Raw genomic sequence first — 24754 nt, forward strand, 5'->3', positions numbered from 1 at the left:
TTTTGACAGGAGCATTTTCAGGTTATTCATGAACATTTCCTAGAGACCCCAGTGGTTAAGTCAGTCCTTTATTTAAAGTAAAAATACCGCCCTCCAGAAATATCCATTATAAGTAAAATTCCTGCATTATTTTGATTTGCTTATACTTTTTAAATCACTCATTGGTCCCTGTCAGCTTTGTGTTCTTGTTTACTATAATATTGCATCACAATTACAATGTATAGAGGTGTAAGCAGCCTTTTCATGTTGTAGAGAAATATTCAAGTAAAGTGCAAACAGCTCAAAGTTGTACCTAAGTACGGCTGAGTAAATGTGCACATATACATTCCACCACTGCCACTTCATGACTGTTATGAGAACTGCATGTAAATATGATTTTGAGTTGATCATGTTTCAGAAGTCTACTTTACATACAGGAAACGATTGTGTTTGGGGCCTCAGAGACCTCAGCTGTTAATTTCCGTCTGCTCGATATCCGTGTTGGAGTTTAAGCAGCACCACCCCTCTCAAATCACAAATAAGCCCATTTTGATTTGTGTTATTGGAGTTTTATAACAGTGTGTTCCCAAGAGATCTAACTAATTGACCCCAAACACACGCAATATCACTATAGGACAAAATACTGTACATTTATTGACTATTTGAAAAAAAATATACATATATATATACATATACATATATACATACATATATATATACATACGTATATATACATATATACATATATATATATACATATATATACGTATATATATATATATATATACATATATATACGTATATATATATATATACATATATATACGTATATATACGTACATATACATATATATATATACATACATATATATATATATATATACATATATATATACGTATATATATATATATACATATATATATATACATATATATATATATATGTACGTATATATATATACATATATATATATATATATACATACATACATACATATACATACATACATATATATATATATGTATATATGTGTATATATGTATGTATATATATATATATGTATATATATACATATATATATATATATATATATATATATGTATATATGTACATATATATATACATATATATATATATATACATATATATATATATATATACATATATATATATATATATACATATATATATATATATATATATATATATATGTGTTCACACACAGCCCGTGTAACGTTCGTACTCCCCTTCATCAGATGTGCAAGCCCAAACATTAAGGAAGTAAAAGCCGAGGTCAGCACAATAAGGATAATGATGCAAAGGTGATAAATTGTCCTTCTGGTCAGGTTTGGTATACTGGCTCCAAATAAAATGTAACCATTACACCACAGCAAATCCTCCAGTGATAATTAAGAGGAGAAAAATGCCAGAAAGCACATTGAAAGTTGACTATGCAGCACTTTAACTGCTTAGCTTAGCTGCTCGCACCACATCTCACATCCCCAGACAGCTGTAACGGCACTGTAACCGGCCACGCTTTATCACGGATATTCTCTGACAATAACGCGCTTTGGCAAGAGGTGGCTTACAAAATCTTCATTTATTTGGCTGAATTAGGCAAATCTTCATGGCACGTCACATTCCATCTCCACGGTGTGCTTCATGGCAGAAGGTCGTAGAGAGAGAGAGAGAGAGAGAGAGAGAGAGAAAGAGAGAGAGAGAGAAAGAGAGACTGAACATCATAATAAATGCAATCACGTCACATTGTGCTGTTTGAATGGGATTCATATTCAGATATTAATTTACCAATCTAGTCGTATAAATCTCATTTTTGTGAGAGAAACTACACTTTGTATGTTACCAAAATATATGATCAATAAACACTTTGAATCGAATACATTCTGAATTGTTTTGTCTTGTTTCCTACAAATCATGCACATGTTTCAGCAACATCAAATATTTGATAGTTTGACATGGCTGGGTTCTCCTGCTGGGGGGGCCTCGGGTAAAAATTAGCTGCTGGGCCCCTCTTTACCCCCAAATGTGTCACCTTTCTGTGAAATGTGCACAATATTTCCCTGCTGGAATGACACACTTTCCCAGGTTTGCTGTGTCATATGATTAAATATAATTTGATCTAGAAATATCCACCTCCTTAAGTACAGTATTATCTTGAAATAATGAACGTCCGGAAACTATATCTTGACACAAGATCATTGTCCAGGACAGGGCCTCAGGATTAGCTTACACGGCTGCTGTAATCTCTGTCAGAACTGGATGGTTGAACAGCTTTGAGATTTTTTTTGGGGGTGCTGCTGATTTCCATAACTTTCTGAAACATGCAAATCCGACATTCACTCCTCACTTCACAAAGTAATTGGCCAGGTGTGCAGAGTTGAGAAAAGGAACCAGGGTTTGAACTCCTCTTTCTATATCTCTGTTTTTCATTATTTACACAACTGTCAAATCACACTTTCTGTGGGTATAAACGATTGCAACGCTTGCTATCCTCGTATTTTAACAATCATCATGCCTTGCACATTTCTGTGATGGCAGGCTGTTCAATCTGCGTTCCAGTGTGGCAGCTTTAATGTTTTTTGCCCTCCAATGTGGTCAGACAAAGTGTCGTAGGAACCAATTCTTCTGTAGCATTACCCGGCCCTAAGAGTCTACAGCCGAGCTAGCCAAATGCTAGCGTCAGCATGCTACCAGGCTCACAATGACAATGCAAACTCATACAAACATAATGTTCACAATCTTAGTTTAGCCTGTTAGCACGCTAATATTTGCTAGCTAGCATTAAAAAGTAAGTATTGGCCAAAGTCAAAATCAATAGTGGCCGAAAAGATAACCGGGGATGCTACAATTCATCCTGTGTGAGACACCATTCACATCTCATGGCAATCCATCCGATAGTTCTCGAGACATCTGACTGAAAACCACAAATGTGAACCTCACTGTCACGCGAGAGGAGGAGTCCGGGGACCATCGGAGTAGTTGGGACTCAACCTCTTGGGGGGGTCCAATGAATATTCATACAAACCTTCATGGCAACCCATGCAATGGTTGTTGAGATATTTCCGTCCGGGCCAAAGTGAAGACATTACCAGCCCTAGAGCGATGGCTAGAGAAGCAGGATTCTGTGCTTCATTGGTGCTGCACATTCCCAAACAACAGTTACGATTGATATCATTACCTGCACAGTGGCCCTGTGAATATTGGGGGCCTTGGTCTTGGGCCTTGGTGCAGTTGCTCACTTTGCCATGTTGGTAATCCAGCCTTGATGTAGGACATGCAGTCTGCATTGGTGCCATGTTCGATCCACGTATGAGGCTTTAACAGTTAAATTACAGAATCAATCGCGAATAGTGATTAAAAATGTCAGTATATGAGCCGAGAAAGAATCATTGCAAATCATAAACTTCACCCATTAATGCGCTGGGGTGGAAAGAAATTGCTAATATTAACCTAGGCAAACTATCTGTGTAATCTTAAGGGTGCGAGTTATAAATTAAGCTAATTAAACTGATTCACTGACTTTAGTTAAGAGGCCTTTGACAGATAGTCAACATGAGACAAAGTTTTCCAGTTCACAAGGCCCTGCTGCCAGGACAACAGAGGCGTCAGCGGGTCGTGGCTTGGTTCTTGGCACCTCAGTCTGTGCTTGGACATGAGGTGTTGACCCGGTGGTGGTGACTCGCTCTGGGCTCTGAGATGTCGCTGGGTCGGGGCTCATTGGAAAGTGGCCTTAACCCTCCTCAGCTTGTCCTGGATCCTCCGCGTTTGACGCTCGCTGGTCTGCTGGAAGCTGGCGTCTTTGTCGGCGGCCAAGAGGTGGATGTCAGAGGAGGCGAGCCGGGCGATGCGGCGCCGAAGGTAGTCCTGCAGCTCCCGGTCCGGGCTGTAGGGGTACACGGCCTCCTGGAAGGCGTGGACCTGACTCACAACCTTTGCTATGCTCCTTGGATTGGGCGAGAGCACGGGGTGGCACAAAATGGGAATAAAGAACAGAAGGAAAAGTGAAAACATTTCTATCAAGGTGCATATCATACCTAAGTTTCCTTCCTGGCAGCAGCATCGTTTTTTTGTCTGTGACCTGATTTGGAGAGAGCGGGGATAACCCCGGGTCCACAGCAACCAGCTGTGTCTCTGCCTCCACCTGCTAGATCTCCTGACCCCAGCATCTGGCTACAGCCAGTCGCCTCTCAGCATCTGGCCCGAAACCTCTTTTCCAATCAAACCGCATCCCACGGGCGCCATCTGGTGCAACACCGGCACCCCAACCAGCAACCCAAATCCAACAGCTGTGCCATTACCATCCAACCGCCACTTGTTGTGACCTCAGCATCTGGTCGGCCATATTGGACTGGAGGAGAAGGACACGGGGAAAATGTGTCCTCGTAGCGAGTTGGCCGACTTTGTCAGAGACGGATTCTCGGGATGTGGTGGGAGAGCTGATTTTCAGTTAATGACACTAACTGTTAATATATTGTGTCACTGGATGGGACAGGCAGCAGGCTAATTTCACTGGCTGTATGTCAATTTCACCAATGTCACACCTCTAACCAAAACAAATTGGTGTTGAGTGCAAATTGCAGCATGCGGGTTGTAATGTAAAGAGGACTGGGCTTTTTAGAAACATATCGATTACTACAAGCAGTGGCAGCGGCGCTACCGCGAGTCATTTTATTAGTTATTAGATTTGTCTTAGTCCCCCGACTCTACAGTCTGTTCACATACGACTGTGTTGCCAAATATAATAACAGCAGAGGGAAATTCGCTGATGACACCACAGGGATTGGAGCGCTACATGATAGGGAGGACACCCGTCATAGGAAGGAGGTGAGGGACACACTGTATGTACAGTATGTGGCGTCAAGACAACAACCTCTCCCGAAATGTTGAGAAAGCAAAAGGAGATCATTGTTGTTTTTAGGGGAGTCCAAAAAGCACCATCAGAACGTGAATAAGTCACTTCACAAGTAGGCCTGTGTTTTCAAACATTTTGTAATGCTCACAATTTATTCAACAGAGATTTTCATCACATAAAACAGAATTCATAATTACGCCTGTTGATTACCTAGCAAAGGGGTGAAATTAACTTGAAGCGTAAATCAACAATTAGCTGTCTGCATGTGGAGCTGACACATTTTATTCTCTCAGTATTAGGAAAGGAGTGATGTACAGTGAGCCAGTTATCTGGTCTTTAATCACTTTGAACGGGGTTCATTTCGTAATAATGTCCCGCTCGCTGTACGTCATCCCTCTTATTGCACGGCTCCTTACTAAATCAACCAATAATTCGGCACACGTCAACCAGCCATGTTGCAGTTTACCTCCACGTCCGTCTTAAATGTAATCACTTCATAATTTTATCCTATTAGACATTTGTGTGAAATTGTCATAGGTGCCATATCAAATGATGGTCAACTACAATCTAATCAGTTAATCCTTGAGTCCACGTTTGTGCCAAATTTGAAGAAATTCCCGCAAGATATTTCTGAGACATTGCGTTCACGAGAATGGACCAGACGGATGACAGACATAACGCCTCAGGTCACAGCTATTAGGAAAATGATCTTATTGCTTCCTCTAAATAAAATAGTCCTCTCGCTGCTGCTTGCATAGCAACGGTCTGTTATTCATACAAATAGAGCGTAGACTGCAGTAATAGACCAATCAGAATCAAGTATTCAACAAATCTGTGTTATAAATTAAGTTGTTTACTGTAACCACGTGTCTCGTTAGAAGCCAGATCAGAGAGACTACAGTAAAAATACATCATCACAGTGCCAAGTTAAGGATCAGTGCTCCAGAAATTCAAAAGATGGACTTTTATCATCATTATTTTATTATTATTTGCGCTCGATGCGGCGGCATAAGGCCATATGACCACCTCATAAATGTGGATGCGTGTTCCCAACAATAAGACTTTGCAGCAGGCTGCAATGAAACTTTTTCAGTTAAAGGGCAACAGCAGCTTGTTACAGATCTAGCAATGATTCCCCCTCACCTGAGCTTGGTCCACTTGTAAGCTCCGGTAGCGAGGGTGAAGGCTCCGATCTCCAGCTGCTGGACGTGCATGGCCAGGATGTGCGCCGACGGCAGGGTGGGCCTCCTCCTCGCGTGTTCTCCCCCCATCAGACACAGGTCGTCACTCTTTAAAAACACCTGAGGAGAGAGCAATTCATCCGCACAGTAGACAAATGAGTTCTTACTGGGACGGAGCGTTTCAAACAAATGTCCAATTAAGCCAAACGTCTCAGGCGTTTGACGCGGTAACAAGTGTGGCCGACGTAGCGGTGCAATGCCATTGAAAGACTCAAGAGGATTTTTGTGACAAATTGAACCGCTTTACATTTCAAAGCTGAGAGCGCATACACGATTCTCTTTATTGCAGCTTAGCAGGAGAGTTGCCAAGAGAGTGATGCGTGTTGTTCGATGCATCAGGTTCTTTTGGGGGCAACTTTCAGATGCAGAGCCAGCTGTGAGCTCTCAGCACACAGGCGAGTAGCTCAAAGCTGTTTTTCTATTGATTTGTTTGCCCTGCAGCCCAGTTTCACAATATGTGACCAGCCTGGCATTCAGTTACAAACAACATGCGTGTGTGCTTGCTCAAACGCACTTACACACACACACACACACACACACACACACACACACACACACACACACACACACACACACACACACCTGCACAGCTCGTAGCTCCTCCAGGATCTCGCACACCTTGGAAGACAGATGTTTCCAAGCCTGTTGGCAAGAAGGGAAGACGTTTTATTTAGTACTGTAGCTCCAAAAGGAAGACTAATTATACCCTGGCTACAAGGCAACACAAGAGTCAATGAACATAACCCGGGGAAATATGAAAAAAATATGAAAACGAATAATATATTCTCGACACTGGTGTCTCTTAATTGTGGGTTTTTTAAATTGCTCATATTGACGGGCAACACTCCTCACTGCGCTCGCACTCTCCATGTCTTATTTGAATGTGTTAATGCAGCTTTCTCATTTGTGAAACTAATTAAATACCACCCAATTCTATCACGGCTGAAGAAAACATTGAGCTGCAGGGCATGTGACTTATTACAGAAAACTCACAAGCTTGTGTGAGGAGGAATTCATGAGACGCAGCCTTACTGGTAATTGCCTGACAATCACGTTCTCCAGACCTCCGAGGACCTGCATGGCGGTGGCAAAGTTCCTGGATTCGTAGCAGTGTTTTCCTATCCACAGATACTTGGTCAGCAAAGCAACTTGTGTCTGCAAGGGAGGAGAGCTTGCAATGAGGAAAACAAAAATGCAGAATGAGGCAAAACGCAAAAATCTAGTCTTCACAGCGGTATGCTTTTTTTGGGGGACTGCGGGAGGCTGCATAATGAAGCATGTCCACAGGGGAAAAAAAGAAAAATATTACACGTAGTCAGTGTTCAATGCAAGTGTGCACAAAACATCGCAAACTGGTCTTAAAATGTCAATTGCATCTGAGATGTTAAATGGCAGATGCAGTTTAAGTTAAAACCCTGAAAGCATTCAACGCGTCTTCTGAAGTAACACGAGTATCATCGCTAAAAGCATTTGAGCTTTTCATTTCAAGTGTAAGCCCTGTAAGCAGTTGACATTGTCAGCTTGTGTGTGAGCGATTGAGAGTAGCTGAACGGTCAGTCGAAGTGTGAAAGATGAAAGCAGCTGAACTGTCATTCAAGGGGTGAAGGCCTTTGCTTAACACTGTATTTTTCCTCCTAAAATCGCCGCATGTTTAAAGAAATATACGCGACTCATGTTGCGTCAATCAGTTTACACACAAACCTTCGTCCAACATTAACATTTTTGGAACAGATTGGATTTTTGCACCTTTTTTTTTTGCATCCGTCAAAAGCTTTCAGAGAGTTGTTTGACCACTCAAAGCCACCGTGTATGCAAATCATCCGAAATGGCATCTGATAAGCAGATTCACTTTGTCTGTCACTTTACATACAGGCGATCGAAGAACAGCCTGGAATTAGGGATGACAGCAAAACAAAGATGTGCGAAAGTTGAGACAGTAGTGGTTGTCCTCCAGGCAGCTAAACAATAGCTCCTTGCTAATCTCATTCACTCATTAGCCCCATTTAGGACTGGCGCTTTCCGTTCTGGCTCATATTGCAAATTTTCGAAACACAAGACAATAATAAAACACACCGGACTCAGCGTGCAAGGTTTCTAAGCGTAACGATGGTTATCGGATGACGGATTAAGAAACCATACCAAAAATACGGGCTCGGTGTGCAAAGGCCTTCAGAGGTGAAAGCAGTTGAATTATCAGCTTGTAAATCACGTAGTTAAACTGTCAGTTGAAGTGTGAAAGATGAAAGCAGTTGAGATTTAAGGGAAGCTGAAGCTCCAGAGATAAAAGTTGAAGAACAATGTAAATAGTGTTTGAGCCGTCACATCAGCATGGAAGATATCACAAACTGAATGGTATGCACAGATGTCCAAAATGAGCTGATTATTAAAAAAAATAATGGAATGGAATGTCTCCGTGAAAGAATGAGGAAGTAGCTAAGGGACAAAAAAAAGTGACCATAATAATAAAAATACATTTATTTCCATTGAGTTTATCAGATCTATGACATCCTACGTTTGATGAAGAACTGCTTCAGGTTTTCTATGTTTGTGTTCTTAACTGTCTATGAACCATCCAACCATGAGACTGGAGAAGCAACAGAGTCTGTTGCTGCCTTTAATTAATTTTTTTTTTTTTAAACCCTGTTGCTTTCATGAGTTATATCTCCTCTCACCTTGACGGAGTCACAGATGACTATTTCAGCAGAGATCCAGTTAGCAACACTGTCAGCATATGTGAGCAGCTGCTGGAGGCAGCTGTCTGATGGCTTCTCCTCACATTCAAGTGGACTGCTGCCCTCTGCTGGCGGGATATGCTGAGACACATTCCTGGTGGAGAGGGATGGGGGGGCAGAAATGATTACTGAAACAATAATATATTGATTAGTTCATTAACTACCAGGAACTTTTATAATTGATTAGTTGTTTTAGTCATGCAAAAATGCCAAATATTAGCTGGATAAAGATTCTAAAATGTGAGGTATGCTTCTTTTCTCTTTTTTATGTCTTTGGGTTTTAAACTGAGGGCTGAAAAAAACAAACCTACGAAGATGTCACCTTAGGATCTAAAAAACAGTAATATTTGTTTTTGTCACATTCCTTTTTTAACCTCTTAAAGTCACCTAGGACGCCGGCATCTTTGGCCGACAGTACTGAACTTTCAGAGGCCGTAGTGTGTTAAATGGCAGAATAAAAAAACATCAACAACAATATTACTCACAAATTATTCTATGAGACTAACTACAAAGTGAAATACATTTGACCAAATGTATTTATTTTGATTGATTTAAGAATAAAATAGATTTTTAACTGTTTAATCTGTATATTTTAAGATTGCATCTGAGGGCAGATGTATTTTATAAGATAAAGATTATTTTGTCAGCTCCTGGCAACAGAACGAAGCAGAGCAGCCTCCGTTTGAATGTCTCTATATTCACGTGGGGCATCTTGTTAAATGTTAAAAACTAATATTTATTACCAAGAGCCTTGTCTTTACATTGCTATCTACAGTAGATTCATTAAAAAGTGGGGTCATTTGCCCGGCAGCTATTTGCCTACCAGTGTCTCCCATTCTTTATACTGTGTATGCTTAGCAGACGCTGCCGCAGATACATGAGAACAGTTCACTGTCACACACTCACACACACACGCTACCAAGTCAGGACCTCATATATTGTGCAGAATGGGAGAAAAAAAAAGGAATAAATCAGAGAAACATAAAGAATGTGAATGCTTCCGTACAGGACACAAGGGCTCGGTGAATAGAAAGGATGTGAATCCAATGCTGTGGTCTTCACAGTTTACTCTACTAAGTCTGTAAAGCTGGAACATTGCACTCACTTGTTCGGGGTCGAGACCTTGTCCCCGACTCCTTGTATTCTGGAGTTGAGAAAATGAACCGGATGACATCCTTGAAACATCCCCTGCAAAACAAGATGTATAACTCTTGTAGGAATAATGTAGTAATTGGATCAGGAGTTGACTGTATTCATCAAGGTCTCACTACGCATTCATAAAGGCATGCCTCCCTCTAGTGGTAAAAGAGAGACAACAACGAACAGAGTGCCGGGTGTGGGGGTCGAACCCGTGCACCCACCTGCTGCAGCAGGGTGAGCTGCTGGGTTAGGTGCTGGGCGCCGTTTTCATTCCGGCAGAAGGGGAGTCGCTCCTCACTTTGCAGGCAGACGCCGGGGAGGTCGTCCACCAGGGAGCCGTAGCAAGGCACGGGCAGGGCGGCGGCGATGGAGAAGCCTCTGTCTTTGGGCAGGGACGCAGAGGACTCCACCACTCTGGAGAACCTCCACTGCAGAGTTGAGAAAGAGATTTGACAAGACCGGACACATGCTCTGACTCATGTAAACACACTAATACATGAATACGGCTTTCATGCAGGGTGCTCTTGTTCAACAGTAGAAATTCGTACTTAAAATACAGTTCAAAAAGTCAAGATTTTCTCTAAATTAAAGCCTAAAGATGTGTGTCTTTTATTTTGGTGGGACAGTGTTGCATGTGTGTTGTCCCCAACAGAAGAATAACGCTCAATACAGAGAAAAAAAAAAAAAGGATTGGGGAAGAACAGAGTTTTTAGATTATGACAGGTGATTATTAACAAAATCCGCAAACAAAGCACAGCGTAACCCGTCACCGTGTAAGACTGACCTTTCTCCCAAGATCCTCAGTAGACGAATGCACACACATAGAATCCTCATCTTCCTCAAAGCTGACCAGGCTTCCTCGTCCTTGGATCCAAGTCGTACAAGGGAGGCTGTGGAGAGCGGCAAGTAGGGCCTCCCCTCGGCTGTCTACAGGAATCACCTGTGGGGGGGGGGGGACACACAGTTTGTCACGGAACAAGTCATCTCCGTAGAGTGCAGAGCAAATAGTATGCTTATGTGTTTACCTCAGCATTAAGGAAGTTTTCTAACGTATCCACAAGGCTGGACTTTGGTGTGAAGTCCACCTGTTTACAGTCTGTTATCCAGAACTGGAGCAGGTCCAAACTGCGATGGAGGATCTTTACACAGTCTCCCGACATGTCTGGACCTTGTCTGCCAGGAAAAACAAACATTATGCTCATGCAAGCAGTGCAAGACATTTCATACTGTGTGCAATTGGGCATTGCCGTTTGTAGTTTACAGGAGAGGCTGGACTGGAGATGCTCCTGTTTTCTAGTTTGTTTTCTTGGCATGCTGTACCGTGCAAAGTTGTTTCTATGTGTTCATGTGTTACTGGGTGTGCAGTACCTGGCGGCACAGATGAATTTTTCCATTATGAACTGCAGCAACTCCTCGGGAGTGCAGAGGAAACGATAGGTATACAGGAACTGCTGGATGAAGCCCTCCACGGCAGCGTTTCTGTGACGTGGAAAGAGCACAGCGACAGTGAATTAAGCTCAGAGAGCAACACGTTTCAAAAGATTCAAAAAATGAACGAACATTTTCAACAGAATGTGAAAAGGTTACAGTGTTGACGTTCTGTCAAAGACGTCTATGTGTTGCGTTGCAGAGATTCTACTGGAATGAGCATGCTAAACAACTAGCCCAGCTAGCACAAGTCCTAGATTTCACTCTTTAATCCAATAAACAAACTATCAAAGTGTGCACAAACTGTACAGTCCCCGGCTAGGGGCAGAGTAAACACACGGATGAATGCAAAAATAGCTTTTAATAATTATTTTTTACACTGATGGCTGTAGCTCTTTTCTACATCGTTCCTCATCCCAGTCAACCTAAATGTGTTTAGCACATTCCCTCAACTCCTTCCAGAGGGACCCTTCCAGCGCTCTCAGACCATGTGGGGAGACGTAACGCCTCCCCGGGGCTTCCTCACCAGGTGCCCTGATGCGCCCTTTCAGTTGCGTCATACCAAAGCCCCCAACAATCACAACGTTAGTGTCACGTGGGCTGCCAGACAAATGGGTATTCATTCAAGATCAAAAAAAGTCAGAGGTTCCTCAACCACACACCCAAGTATTCACATAATATAACTTATTATTATTTTCTACTCATATATCATCTTGCCAAACAAACTATGATTCCATTGGTTATCATGCTTTTAATAATAACTACAATAAAAAAAAGCCACATAAATTGCTGTATCATAATGCACCAACCCAATACTCATCAAATATGTTGGACAGGCACTTTTAAATGTTCAATGTTAACCTGAAACTAAATACATATTGTGTTGTATTTCTGTCTTTACTATAAAGACCACTGTCCTTTTCTACATTATCTTTGATTGATGACCCGTTCTGTCCTATTTTTAGGAGAACTATCTGTTAATAAAAAAAGATACATCATTTTTTTAAATCAAAATACAGATGAGTTGGGGGGCTTTAATCAGCCCTGAGTAGTATGTGAAGTATTCCCCACAAGCTGCATACCCAGACGGAGGTTGTACGTTGACTTGGCCGCAAGTCTGGTGCAAAACATTCGTAAATTCCTACTGCTTGTAAAGGTTACATACTGCGAGGGCCCGGAGATAATGAAGGCGTCTCCGGTGAGCATTTGAACATTCTGTAAAAAGAATAAAAGTAGGATTTTGAAAAGTGAGGGGGACATGTTCCTCCCATCCCCAGAGGAAATGATCCCCTTGTTTAGTTCTTCGTGTGATTGGTGCTGTAATTTGACTGAAATGCTAACACATTCACTCATTTATTAAATAAGCCACCGTTTGCAGACATAAGCCGAAAACAAGCCTCGTCAACGCCTTTAGAAGTAAAACAAAACAGCTTCAGCTTGAAGCAGTTGGTGGCTACAAAAATGATGGAATGTGTCCCTGTTGATGCGGTTTCCCATGACAACAGACACAAACCAGATGTTCGGGAGCAGCAGCGATATTGTCATTGTTTACGAATCAGCTTTAGGGTTGGAACAAAGTGTATGCATCCACCTACACGACTAGTCCGAACAGAGAGAGTATTACTGGAAGAGGAAAATGAAAACCTAAATATTATTGGAGGAATAATATAGTTCATTTAAGACAACCTATTCGCTGTATATGTATTGCTAAGCTCATTAGAAGCGGTATATTAACCACAGTAAATGCTCAGCTTTGAGTATTTTACTACACTCAGGTGCACATATTTATATATTAAAGAATAATTATGCCGACATTCTCTATTTTGCTATACTTCAGGCCATAGAGCAGCATCCAGTTCCCACAACAACAACAAAAAAAGTGTTGATGCGTTTTGTAGGCCTCGTTTGTTTTTGTAGAAACTTTGTATAAAGTCTGGGGATAGACGAGCCTGTTAGTTTCTTCCCACAGAAATTGAACTCCTGTCAATGAAATGATTTGGTTATTGAAACAGAAGCGCTTGTGCTAATCCTGGCCTTAAAACATTTTGATGTGTGTGTTGGTGGCAGTGGTACACCTGTGGTTGTTTGCACTGACCACAACTCACTGACCTTCCTGAACTCGTTGCAGTGTTGTAACCAGAGGCCAATCAGGTGGTCACTCTTTTCTGCAGTCTTACCGTCTAGATATTCCTTATGTAAAGGGGACCGACATCGTGGTGCCGGACGTGTTGTCCAGGGCTCCCCAGTGATAAGTGTTCCTCTCCTTGGTTCGCCTCTTCCTAACCTCTTAAACTGCTTCTAAGATGCTGGGATGGGAGTCTGGTGCAAGGAATGTTGGACCGCTGGAGAAGGTCACTGGCTCACCCCAGGAAACAGAACTTTGGTACCTGGAGGGTGTCGATCGCCCCGGTCGGAGGCACCTGGTCCCGGCGCTCTGCTGCTTATAAAGCTCGGCCTTTCTGGCCGTGAGTCTTTCATCGCCTCCGTGCGTTACTGCTTTGTTTCCATTCGTGCAACATCTTTTTCTCACGCCACACTCACTCAACACTCATGCAGACACACACCTACGCCACCGATTTCACCGATAATCACGTCCCAGCTTTTTTCTCGTTGCTTTTGGGTTTATTACCGTCGTCTTTATTTAAATAAATGACTTATTAGTCGCCTTCAGCCTGCGTCTCCCTCCCTTTTGTCTCCAGAGCAAAGTCGTGACAACGAACCCTAACGTCAAAGATCTTCTTCAGTTTGTTGTTGTTAATTCGGCATTTGTCTGACCCAAGTCTTTGTGAAATCCCTTTGTTGGACAAATCAAAAGCAGTAGGGAAGATAGAAAATGGAACATGGAAAAACGCTTTGAGAGACCCTAATGGCAGCTAGAGAAAAGCAACGGCTGGCACATTTCAAATTAAAACCCTCATCATCATCATCATCATCATCATCATCATCATCGTGGAAGCCTCACAGGTTTCCATAAATCGCGGTTCCACCTGGACCGTGGTCGTGCCTCCTGCCATGGCCCTGATGATACCCACCGCTACTATCATTATTATTATTATCATTAGTCACATTACTATTACCGATACCATTACAGCCTTTCTTATCATTATTATTCTATTATATCCACTGCTGCTGTTATTGTTAGGAGTCATCATTTTTCCATCATTAATCTGCTTACTACTCTCATTATATGAGTCATTATATCATATGCATTGAATGTGTTGTAACTCTGTTATGTTGTTCATTCTGTACACATGACATCTGCTGTCCTTCTATCCATCCTGGGAGAGACATCCCTCCTCTGTTGCTCTCCCTAAGCTTTATTCCTTTTTTTAATCCCCGTTAAAGGATTTCTTTGGTAGTCTTTTAGTAGTTTAAGGAGTTTTTTCTGTACCGATGTGAGGGTCCCGGGACAGAGGATGTCGCATGTGTACAGATCGTAAAGCCCTCTGAGGCAAATTTGTGATTTTGGGCGATACAGAATTGAATTGAATTGAATTCATCAATGATACCTGGCATAGAGGTAAGCCATGAGGCCCAGAGCAGACCCAGCTTGCAGAATGCTCTTCCCTTTGCTGGTACCAAAGCTCAGGACAGACGAGTCCTCAGAGGACTGGAAGTCCAAAGATCCAGGTCCACAGACAGCCAAAGCAGGCAGTAATGAAACCTCCAAACCCCACTGGTCCACACTCAGAATCTGCAGAAATGCAAGAAATTATATCAAAGGATAGGAGAACCAAGTTGTTGTTGAAGTGAATGAGAAAGAGCAGTGTTGGGAACGGTAGTACTTTGTAAGTACCTCAAGGTATTTCTTCACACAATCTAAGAAGACCACCTTGGATCGGAGCTCCTCAAGCTGGGACTTGAGTTTGGACAGCATCAGTTTGTTGTCACCTTTGGGTGACACATACACTGTTTTAGAGATCACACTGGAAGCCACGCGGGCCATTTATCCTAATGCTAGCAGTGTCATGAAATGGGTACCCAACCTTTGTTTTTCCTCTCTTGTTGAATCAGCTTCTGGAAGAAATTTCTCGTCTTCTTCAGATTCCTTGTTTCGATCACCAGCTGCTGCTGCAGTTCCTGCAGAAAATCACGTAGAAATCACACAAAAAAAAGCCTTAAAATAACACCACAAGCCTTTCACTGGAAAAAGCCTTTCAGCTGTTTCCAGCGCAGCATTTCTACTTTCCCTTTTTTTTTTCCTTCTCTCTTGACCGTGGCAACAGCTCTTTTGAAGTGAAATGAGTGAAAAGTCGCAGCAGCATGATTCTTAATGCTGTGTTATTATCCGTTACACAAACCCTCTGAAGCGCTGCCATCAAAGTGTGCACAACATTAATATTCTTATTCAACATTAATATACTACGGCAAGCGCCTTTGCCAAGGGCTAAGTTCAACACATTCATATTCAGATCCAGTATGGAGAGAACAATATGCCAATTATCTTTAGGTCCCCCACGTGTTCCAGTCCCATTTACCCCGAAGCCTTGACCATGCCCCACTTCATTACAGATAGGAACATAATTCCTGCACTTATTCATAAAAGCCGACCATGTGAAAGGGCTGAAGGAGACTGGCGAGTGAAGTGAGTTAGCACTAGGATGAAACATGACGGACAAAATGCACGGAAATGAAAACACTGAATCGCAGCGTAGCATTTTCAATCTGCAGTTCAGAGGATAACTTGATGGGAATATACCAAAAACTTTCTCTTTTTTGTTGCTGTTGACAACCTGTTTTGTCTGTCCTTTTTAAAAAGCATCCACTCCTTGATAGAATATCAGCTTTTGCATTAATATAAACTTGCATTAATATAAACAACTCTCTCACCTATTACTGCATCATGCTTTACATTTTAAAACACACTTAATGATATGCATTTCACTGTGTTGATGTAATAGAATCTGATGAATAAATAATGCAGGCGGCTGTTTGTTCAAACACACAGGGTTAAGGTCAGACATGACTCACTGGCAGTGAGCTCCACAGGTCTACCCACCTGTGATTTCACATCCAGACACGGCGCTCCCATGTGCTGCCCCAGAGTCACTGCGTACTGGATCACCTCAGGTCCAAAGCACTCTTCCCCAAAGAAGGCCAAGGCCCAGGCCGGGCCCAAGCTGAGGCCCGGCCCCTCCGCTCTGGATCCGGGCGAGACGAGTCGCTCCGACACCAGAGAGTCGCTGTCCTCCATGTCCTCCGAGCAGTCGGGGCTCATCTGCTCATCGCGGGCCCCCGTCAGCCCTTCCTCTCTCCCCGACAGGAACTCCGCTTCAGAGGGGCTTTCATCGCTGCCCCCCGCTGATTCGTGCTCTCCTCCCTCCATGGCCACCGCTTCCGAACTGTCGGTGCTCATGCCTCGACCCGTAAACAAGGCCAGTGGAGAGAGAGAGAGAGAGAGAGAGAGAGAGAGAGGGAGGTAGGGAGGGAGGATGGAAGAGAAAGAGACTGAATCACATGCATATTAAAAAAAACAACAACAAATAAACTGGATGTGTTAAGAAAAAAAAAACATGTCACAGATCCAGAGGTGGTGCTGGGGGTATTTGCTGCTAACCCTGTCATGGGTGCACAAAGCGCCGCCTGTTTAAATGTTGAACTATCACCATCTCTTTATCTGGAGTATCGTGTAAGAGCCCGATTGTGATCAAGACCACATGTCTAGCAGTTCAATAGCCCAACAAAAGCAGATGTGAGGGTGTGTTTGCTGAATGTTGCTGGCCACGAATGAGTCCCCGAAGAGGAAAAAGGAATCTGAAGAGTTAGCTAGCCTGCCTTGGACTCTCATGAATGCGCTTCAATCTTAAGAACAGCATCCAACAGCCCAGTCACAGCTCTCATTCAGTCTGCAGCCAAAATTAAGTGGAATGTAACAAAACATCACAGATGGTCTGGGGTTCAATTGTATTTATTCAAATCTGAAACCAGTTTTCAATCTACTTATCACATGCAAACTCTCAGAAATCCTTTAATGAATCTATTTAGGTAGTTTGCTTCACGAAGAGACACTTTCTTAGTAAAAAGTCACTCAATACAGCAGTAATCAAGTATGCTAACCGTAATCTGTAATTTGAGGGACTTGACAAAGGAGAATGAAATGCAAATACTCCACTACAATTCAGAGGACAATATTGTAGTTGTTTACTATCTGACAGCTTTAGTTACCAAACATTTTACAGATAAAGAACAGTAGAACACTCACACAATTTTTATGCACTTTAAACACTTTTAATTTAAGTACATCTTACTAATAATACAAACAGTTTTACTTCTGTGAAAACATCAGTGGAGGATTTTTACTTGTGGGGTCTTTTTGTATAGAATACTGCAGTGCAGATAAAAACCTGCCTGTTTTACAAAGAATATAAATAAAGTAATCTTTAAGTGTTAAACTCAAGTTTTTCCACATAGATCTCATATTTTGTATTGAGTGGACTACTATTCCCTGCTAGATGAACTAATCTGTGTATTTCATAAACTTGAAACTGGAACAGATCCCAACAGATGTCATTTGAAATTCATTATTACACACACTTAAATAGACTTAAAACAACAACATATATATTGAGTATTTAAGTCTATATCCATACCTTGATAGATGCAGCGGTGCCTCTCCTCTGATCTTAAATCAAAATCTCCCTCTCCTCCATGACGGGGCAGGGCGTCGGTTCCTTCGAGCCAACAACCCACAGCAGCAGGACTGGACGCGTGAACGTTCCCGTTCAGGTCGAGATGACCGTGCAGGCAGACCTCTCTCTCCCCTCCCCAGGCGGTGGCTGCCAAGGGTGGAGTGAGGGCTGCCCTTTTCACAGCCTTTGATGGAGGCTGCTCATTAGAGCCGCTGCAGGAGAGAGACAACACACACACACACACACACACACACACACACACACAGCGAGTTCAAAGAAAGCCACGATTAGCACTTATGTAAAGAACCATGGCAATCACATGCAATAGAGTGTGTGATTAAAAAAGTTCACAGGTCAATCTGGAAGATGGCGTGCCAGCAGCGGTTCCTGATTTAATGTGAAAAGACAACAGAACACATCGCAACAACCACCACACAGGAAGGCCAACCAAAGACTCCTTTCAAACATCTCGTGGATCACACGCACTTTGCAACAACAGCACCAATCGATCAACGAAATGTAATTGCACCGGGACAGGACGCCGTCCTCTCCGTCTCTCGACAAGAGAGGCTACAGTCCTCCCTCTGTCCCCTCAGCGCTGGAAAGAATAACCGTCCACGGCAGAGCCCTGCGAGCGAGAACATCTATTTCTATGCGAGGCTGTGATGTCTCCTGACCGCGGCTGATTAAAGGGTCACTCCGCATATTGCCCCGAGCGTAAGAGCCCGGGCGACGGCTGGATGAAAAGACGTCTGTGTGAACTGACACACATCCACATCCTCCCCAGGACTAACCAACACACTTCATATCAGTTACCATAGGGACCGTTTAAGCTGCTGGCTTAAGTTCATGTATGAAGTGCTTATTGTATAAACACTAATTTGAATGCAGTGTATGGGTGTGCAGAGGAGGAGGAGGAGGACAGGTCACGGTGAGCTAGGGCTAGATCACTCTATTCTTCAGAAGCTACATAGGAATACATTTAAAAAATAAATAAATCTGACCACAAGCAGACACATTTGGGCATTTCACTGTTTGGATGGAAGCCAAATGCTAATTTATTGTTAACAAGATATCCTTTTTTAAAGTAGGGTGATTATTCTGACACCAAAGATAACTGTGCTGATTGGATTCATTAGCCAGCCCACCACCTGAAGAACAGCCCTTAATTTTAAAGATTAAAAAACTGGTTAATGACAAAAATAAATAATAGTAAAAAATTAAATATGATAATACAATATATATATATTCCAGAATCTAAACTGCACTGTGGATGATTGAGTCATTAAACTGAATGGAACTTTTCACATGTTGTAATAGGTCGAGTGATGATACTGGAACTACAGCAGAACTTAATCAGTCTGTGCAAAACTGAACGGCCACAGTGCTGGTTAATATTGACGCTTGAAAATATAGAGTGACATATGTTAATTACAGTGCACCGGCGCTGAAAATACCTCATTGGTAAAATCAGGTACAGGTAGCCTTGATAATTCATTCTTATTTGCCTCTCTATGGGCAGTGATTTATGCCTGAAAAAAACCAACTAATTATCAGGTGCTACAATATGTGAATCAGGGCTAACTGTCAGCATTCAATCTGTTTTTACGATTCAAGGAGTAACGGTGTAGTCTTTAAAATGCCTAAATGTCAAATAAGTGTCTGAAGTCCTACTCACGGTGCGGACGGGCTGTAGTTAACCAGGCAGTGCAGCACACCCAGCAGGTCGTCTTCCCAGTACAGATCGCTGAACCTCTCCTTCACAACACTGGCAAACGTGTGGTACTGGAAGTCCTTCAGAGAGAAGATGCACTCGCCTCGGAAAAAAAGAGAAAAAAGCGGATCTTCTAAATGAATACGTCCTCATAAACTAAAGGCAAGGATGATGAAGTGGGTCATTGTTTTGTCCTTTCATTAAAGAATGGCTCGAGCGAAGGATTGTGCAGACTTTTAAAGTGCATTTAAAGATACATACCCATGGCTATGTCCTCATGTCCATTGTCCAAATGCCCATCAAGTGAAAACTCTCCGCTGAGCAGCTCGATCACCTCCCGCAGGGCAGGGTGGACTTTCGGGGAGATGGACTCTGAAGGAGGCTGGTTTTCACCTTGTGTAACTGAATTTGTTTGTCCATGGCAAGCTCTGGGCACACCGCTTTCCAGGGGGCTGTCAGAAATGATGGAACTGCCATTGAAATAGGATGATGGTGGGCCACACTCCCGGGGTCCGGGTCCCACGGGCGCATTCAGACAGTTGATGAATGGGCCGTCAGCGCTCTCTGGACCTGTGATTAGTCCCTGCAAAGGCTGCGGCACGAGGGAGAGATTTATATCCAACCCGAGGAGCGACTCGGGAGCCCTGACCTGCACAGGCACTAAGGAAAGACGTCCCGTTGTGGGATCCTGACGGAAAAGGTAATTGTTGAAAACACCACGGCCACCGAGGTCAGCGGATAACGGCGGAGGAAGAGAGACTTCAAGACAGGAAATGTCGGGGAGAGTGGAAGGAGAGTTGACCCGTAACTTGTCGCCGGAAGTTGTAGTTATGACCGTCTGATGAACAGGCAACTCCTGTGTATGTAGATCAGGTTCGGTCTGTGCAGGACATGGGTAGTCAGAGTGAACGTGTGGAGGGATATCAAGGCCCCTTTCCTCCATGTGTTCACTGCTTTTTGTCCTGTAAAATGAACAATCCCTAATAAGCTTGATCCTTTTAAAGCAGTGCAGTACTTTTTGAAGGTGTAAGCGTTACTGCTCTTTTTAAGTTTAATTTCTTCTTTTTACAAAAATTTTTTTTTTATATATATATATTATATATATATATATTCCCTTTTTTTGCTGAGGTTTATGAGGAGACTGATACCACTCTCAGAAGTTAGTCAGTAGCCAAATAGCTTAGCTTAGCATGAAGACGCCAACAATTATGGGGGATAATGTGCTGTCGATTATTTCTCGACACAGTGGCTTGCTGGAGTCATGTCGTCACTGTGAGATTGTCAGGAAATAGCAAAGGCTTAAGGACGTCACAGCACAGAGCTGAAGCTCCAAGGACCGAGTTTTGCGTAGTGGCAAATCTTGGTATTGCAGGATCACGTGACACACACTGACCCAAAAAGACTTTTCCCCCCCAAGACAATAATTACTGTACATACGGAGCAGCTATACATCAATAAAGCATTATTGAGCATTACAAGCAGCACAAAAGGGGTCTTTGTATAATCAGAATATAATACATTCAGTCCAAAAATATTGGAAATTTTACAGGAGTCGTATAATAAATCATGCTATTCATGAGCGTGTGGAGGCAGCAGGAAGTCAGATGGCTCAGATATAGTCCAGCAAATATGTCCTTGAAAAGACACAAGTTGTCTCTTTTACATTAATGTTTTTTTTAAAAACCTTTGTACAGAGCCAGGCTAGCTGTTTCCTCCTGTTTCCAGTCTTTGTGCTAAGCTAAGCTAACAGTCTTCTTGTTTACCTCTCAACAAGAAAGCAAAAGCATATAGCCAAAATGTCAAACTATTGCACTGAATTTTATTAAATTCATTTTAACTAGAAAATTGCTTTTTAAAACAGATACATCACTAATATAAAAACTAATTTTAATAGCGATAATATATATAATTTTCTTGAACATCCTACCCTTCAGTGGCAGCTCCAAGGTCCTGGCTCTCCTCCTCCTCCGAGTCCCCCTCATTTGTCAGGATGATGGGGGTGAAGTGAGTGGCGGTGGAAGTGAAGGCCTCTGGGAGTTGGAGTTCCTTGCTGACTGGATAGCTGTGGGGAACAGGGCCAGGCACAGGAGCCAGTCGGCTCTCAGTGGCCATGGGCACAAAGCCTACACACAGTTACAACAACGCCAGATACAATATCAGTGATATTGTCTCATGCAGTGAGAATTACACAGAATGTGGAAATTATTAGTAAAGAGCTGCTGGTTTGGCATGATTCCAGTTGAACCCATGCTCACTCATTTCCTGCATCTTCTTTTCTCTTCTACGTTTTTAAAGACAGAAACTAATTGGCGGTGCTTCTTGACAGTAAGATTCAAAGAGTCTTCCTAATGTTTGGCACATTTAGTGTATGATATACTGCACATTTCATGGTAAACTACATTGCATGAGGGTCATCCATACCAAAGTAAAGATGTCCTACCGCTGTTTCGTGCAGACTCTTCACATGAGCTTTGTTGAGTGTCAGTTGCACTCAAGTCATCTGCATCGCTGGATTTTGAGGCTGGCTGAAAGAAAATAAGACTTGGTTTCGTTACAATGAAGAGAGATCCTATTTTTCCATGAGAAATAAACGGGACGGTCATCAAGAGGATGATCAAAAAGAAACGAACTGACCCTGGCGTTGAGATTTGAATACAATAAATAAACACAAAGGGTGTAAATTCATCTGTGGAGAAAAACAAAGGGACGTTTACCGGATGAACTCTGCTGATGAGGTTGTTCCACACAGTCTCAGCATTTGTCCCTCGACATGATAAGTAGTCACGACAGCTCTGGAACCGCAGGAAAACACATGTGATATCAGTACGGGACACTTCCGCTCACTTTCACACAATTACTGACAGCATATAAATAAAAGATAAATTAGTTGTTTTTTTAAGGAGTCCTTTGTTGACAAAATGGCAGAGCACTTTTACAAATTGGGTTCTCTATATTTAAATCACTCGTGAGTTTCTTTCAAACAGAATGCGTCCATTTAGAAAGGTGCTCCTCTCTGAAGTCAATCAGGCTTTATTTAGAGATAACTGTTCCTTCAATGAAATGCAGTTCAAAGTGCTCTTCACGGCGAGACATAAAAGGCAGAAGGGCAAAATAAAAATAAGGCAGCATTACTCAATCAACCCAATGTAAAAGCAGAAAATAAATCGATACAAAATGAAAAGAAAAGTAAAAATGATTAAGAATCCAAATCAGTTTATTCTAAAATGTACTTTTACTGGGTGCTAAAGCCCAATCACAGGAAATGATGAATAAACATGACGTTCTCCGCACAGTTAACACAAGACTAAGTAAGGGTCTATAGCCATGCTAGCATGTACAGTGTGAGCATGTCAACGTGCTGACATCTATGTATGAAGTCCTGTAATGGGCATCAACTAGTAATAGTAAATCTGACTCAGACAAGCGGTGCTATACATAGGAGAACTGTAAAATGTAACTGTGGTAAGTGGAGTATTTCCAGAGAGTCAATATCCCTCTGCTTCAGCTTCCCTCTACAAATGTCAGCGGTTCCACCCACCTCTACCTCAAACACTGTCTGAGTATGAGGCACAACTGGGAGGAGATGCTTCTGTTCAAACTGTCAGCCTGTTTGTTCTCAACCAGGTTTTTGCATGTTTTGTACTAAAACCACGAATAAACAAGGCAGAAATATTCATCGCAGCCAGAACTTAAACTAATAAAGTAACATAAAATAAAAATACTCCAAGTACAAGTTCAACATTGTAGCCTACTTAAGTACAGTACTTGAGTACCACTGTTAACATGAATACATTCAATAACTGTTCCAGGCAGTAAATGTCAGTGTCAAGTATTCTGTTTCTACTCAATATGTATCAAATATTTGTCAATGATTAAGACACTATTAATGTAAATAAAGGGCCGGAATGCATAAAAAAACCATCACAATAGAAACCATAATCACAGAGCCACCATGCTTAAAAATGCTTTTTCTTGTTTTAATAAGAAAAGGTGAAAATAAAAATAATACTTTTTTAGCCATGACGATGGTAGGTCTCTCAATGGGCGTCCTCTTTGCCATCTCCAGCAGCAGTCTCTTCAGTTTGCGAGGCATCGCCAGTTTTTGATGAGGCGATAAACTGAACTTGGCTGCAGCCCAGAGAATAGCAGCGACCCCATAGACACAAACCTGAGCCAAGACACAGAAGAATAGAGGAGGGTAAAACCTAAAAGCAAGGCACATGATTGGTGACAGTTAGTTTTAAAGATAAATTGAGGCACACAAACCTTCTCAGTCACAATTCCATGCTCTTGATATTCTGGAGCAAGATAAAATGCATCTCGGGATCCTGCAGAGAACACAGAGCGTCAGTAACTGATGTTACATCAATGCTATAATTGATGTTGGGTCAAGAGTGCATTTTCTTACAAGATCTATTTTCCATGTAAACGGCTAAATACAAAAATAAAGATGGAACAACATGAACATACCCATGTTTTTAGGTTTCAGGAAAAGCACTTCTCCCTCGCAGCCCACATGCAGTGTGTCCAGGCATAGATAGGCTAATAATACAGAGAGAAATCAGCTGCACAGTACAATTGCGGGCCACAAAATTCAAGCCACGCCACATATCATTTACATAATTCTCCTTTGGCCAGCCCAAGGTTTAACGAACAAAGTGGTTTAAATCACCTGGAAAGTCGATGTAGGTCTGCAGTGAGGACAGGCAGGTGTAACACAGAGCCCAGAGCTCATTGACCGTCAGCCTCCGTCCACACCGAGTCAGTAACTCTCTCAGAGAGATCCACTGGAGAGAAAACAAAGAACAAGTCTGAGTTTAAAAGAGGAATATGTTACACTTAGGAGCTTCAGCTGATCCTCAGGTAGACCTAAGTAACTGAAACTGCAGTAATCCCAAACTCGACTTCCTTAAAATCTATTTTTGAGGGTTCCAACCTACATCCCCTTTTGAAGATTGTTTTGGTCTGTTACTGTGGTTTACCCACATGATTACTCTGACTCTATGAGACTGAACACTTT

The 24754-nt window shown here is 42.3% G+C and overlaps 1 protein-coding gene across 3 annotated transcripts in view; it reads right to left on the reverse strand.

Moving 5' to 3' along the window:
* Nucleotides 1-1561: 1561 nt before the first annotated feature.
* LOC137884718 (kinase non-catalytic C-lobe domain-containing protein 1) overlaps nt 1562-24754 on the reverse strand; it is a 36330-nt gene continuing 13137 nt past the window's right edge. The window contains exons 8-32 of one of the 3 annotated variants that reach the window (XR_011104758.1): nt 24407-24521; nt 24205-24276; nt 24001-24062; nt 23744-23902; nt 22449-22526; nt 22175-22259; nt 21662-21857; nt 19996-20696; nt 19699-19837; nt 17982-18232; nt 16391-16749; nt 15378-15471; nt 15188-15282; nt 14901-15085; nt 11332-11442; nt 10989-11136; nt 10748-10903; nt 10185-10391; nt 9929-10011; nt 8764-8917; nt 7124-7246; nt 6674-6733; nt 5994-6151; nt 3177-3941; nt 1562-1638 (exon numbers count right to left, since the gene is read on the reverse strand). Coding sequence is in view for 2 of the 3 variants with exons in the window: in XM_068726685.1 (XP_068582786.1) it covers nt 3713-3941; nt 5994-6151; nt 6674-6733; nt 7124-7246; nt 8764-8917; nt 9929-10011; nt 10185-10391; nt 10748-10903; nt 10989-11136; nt 11332-11442; nt 14901-15085; nt 15188-15282; nt 15378-15471; nt 16391-16749; nt 17982-18232; nt 19699-19837; nt 19996-20696; nt 21662-21857; nt 22175-22259; nt 22449-22526; nt 23744-23902; nt 24001-24062; nt 24205-24276; nt 24407-24521 (4020 nt within the window). In the remaining variant the exon portion in view is untranslated. The other 2 variants (XM_068726685.1, XM_068726699.1) reach the window with 2 other exon arrangements.

Source organism: Cebidichthys violaceus, unplaced genomic scaffold, assembly GCF_023349555.1.
Source record: "Cebidichthys violaceus isolate CVI_PGR_0920_01 unplaced genomic scaffold, fCebVio1.0.p SCAF_10, whole genome shotgun sequence".
Lineage (NCBI taxonomy): Eukaryota > Metazoa > Chordata > Actinopteri > Perciformes > Stichaeidae > Cebidichthys > Cebidichthys violaceus.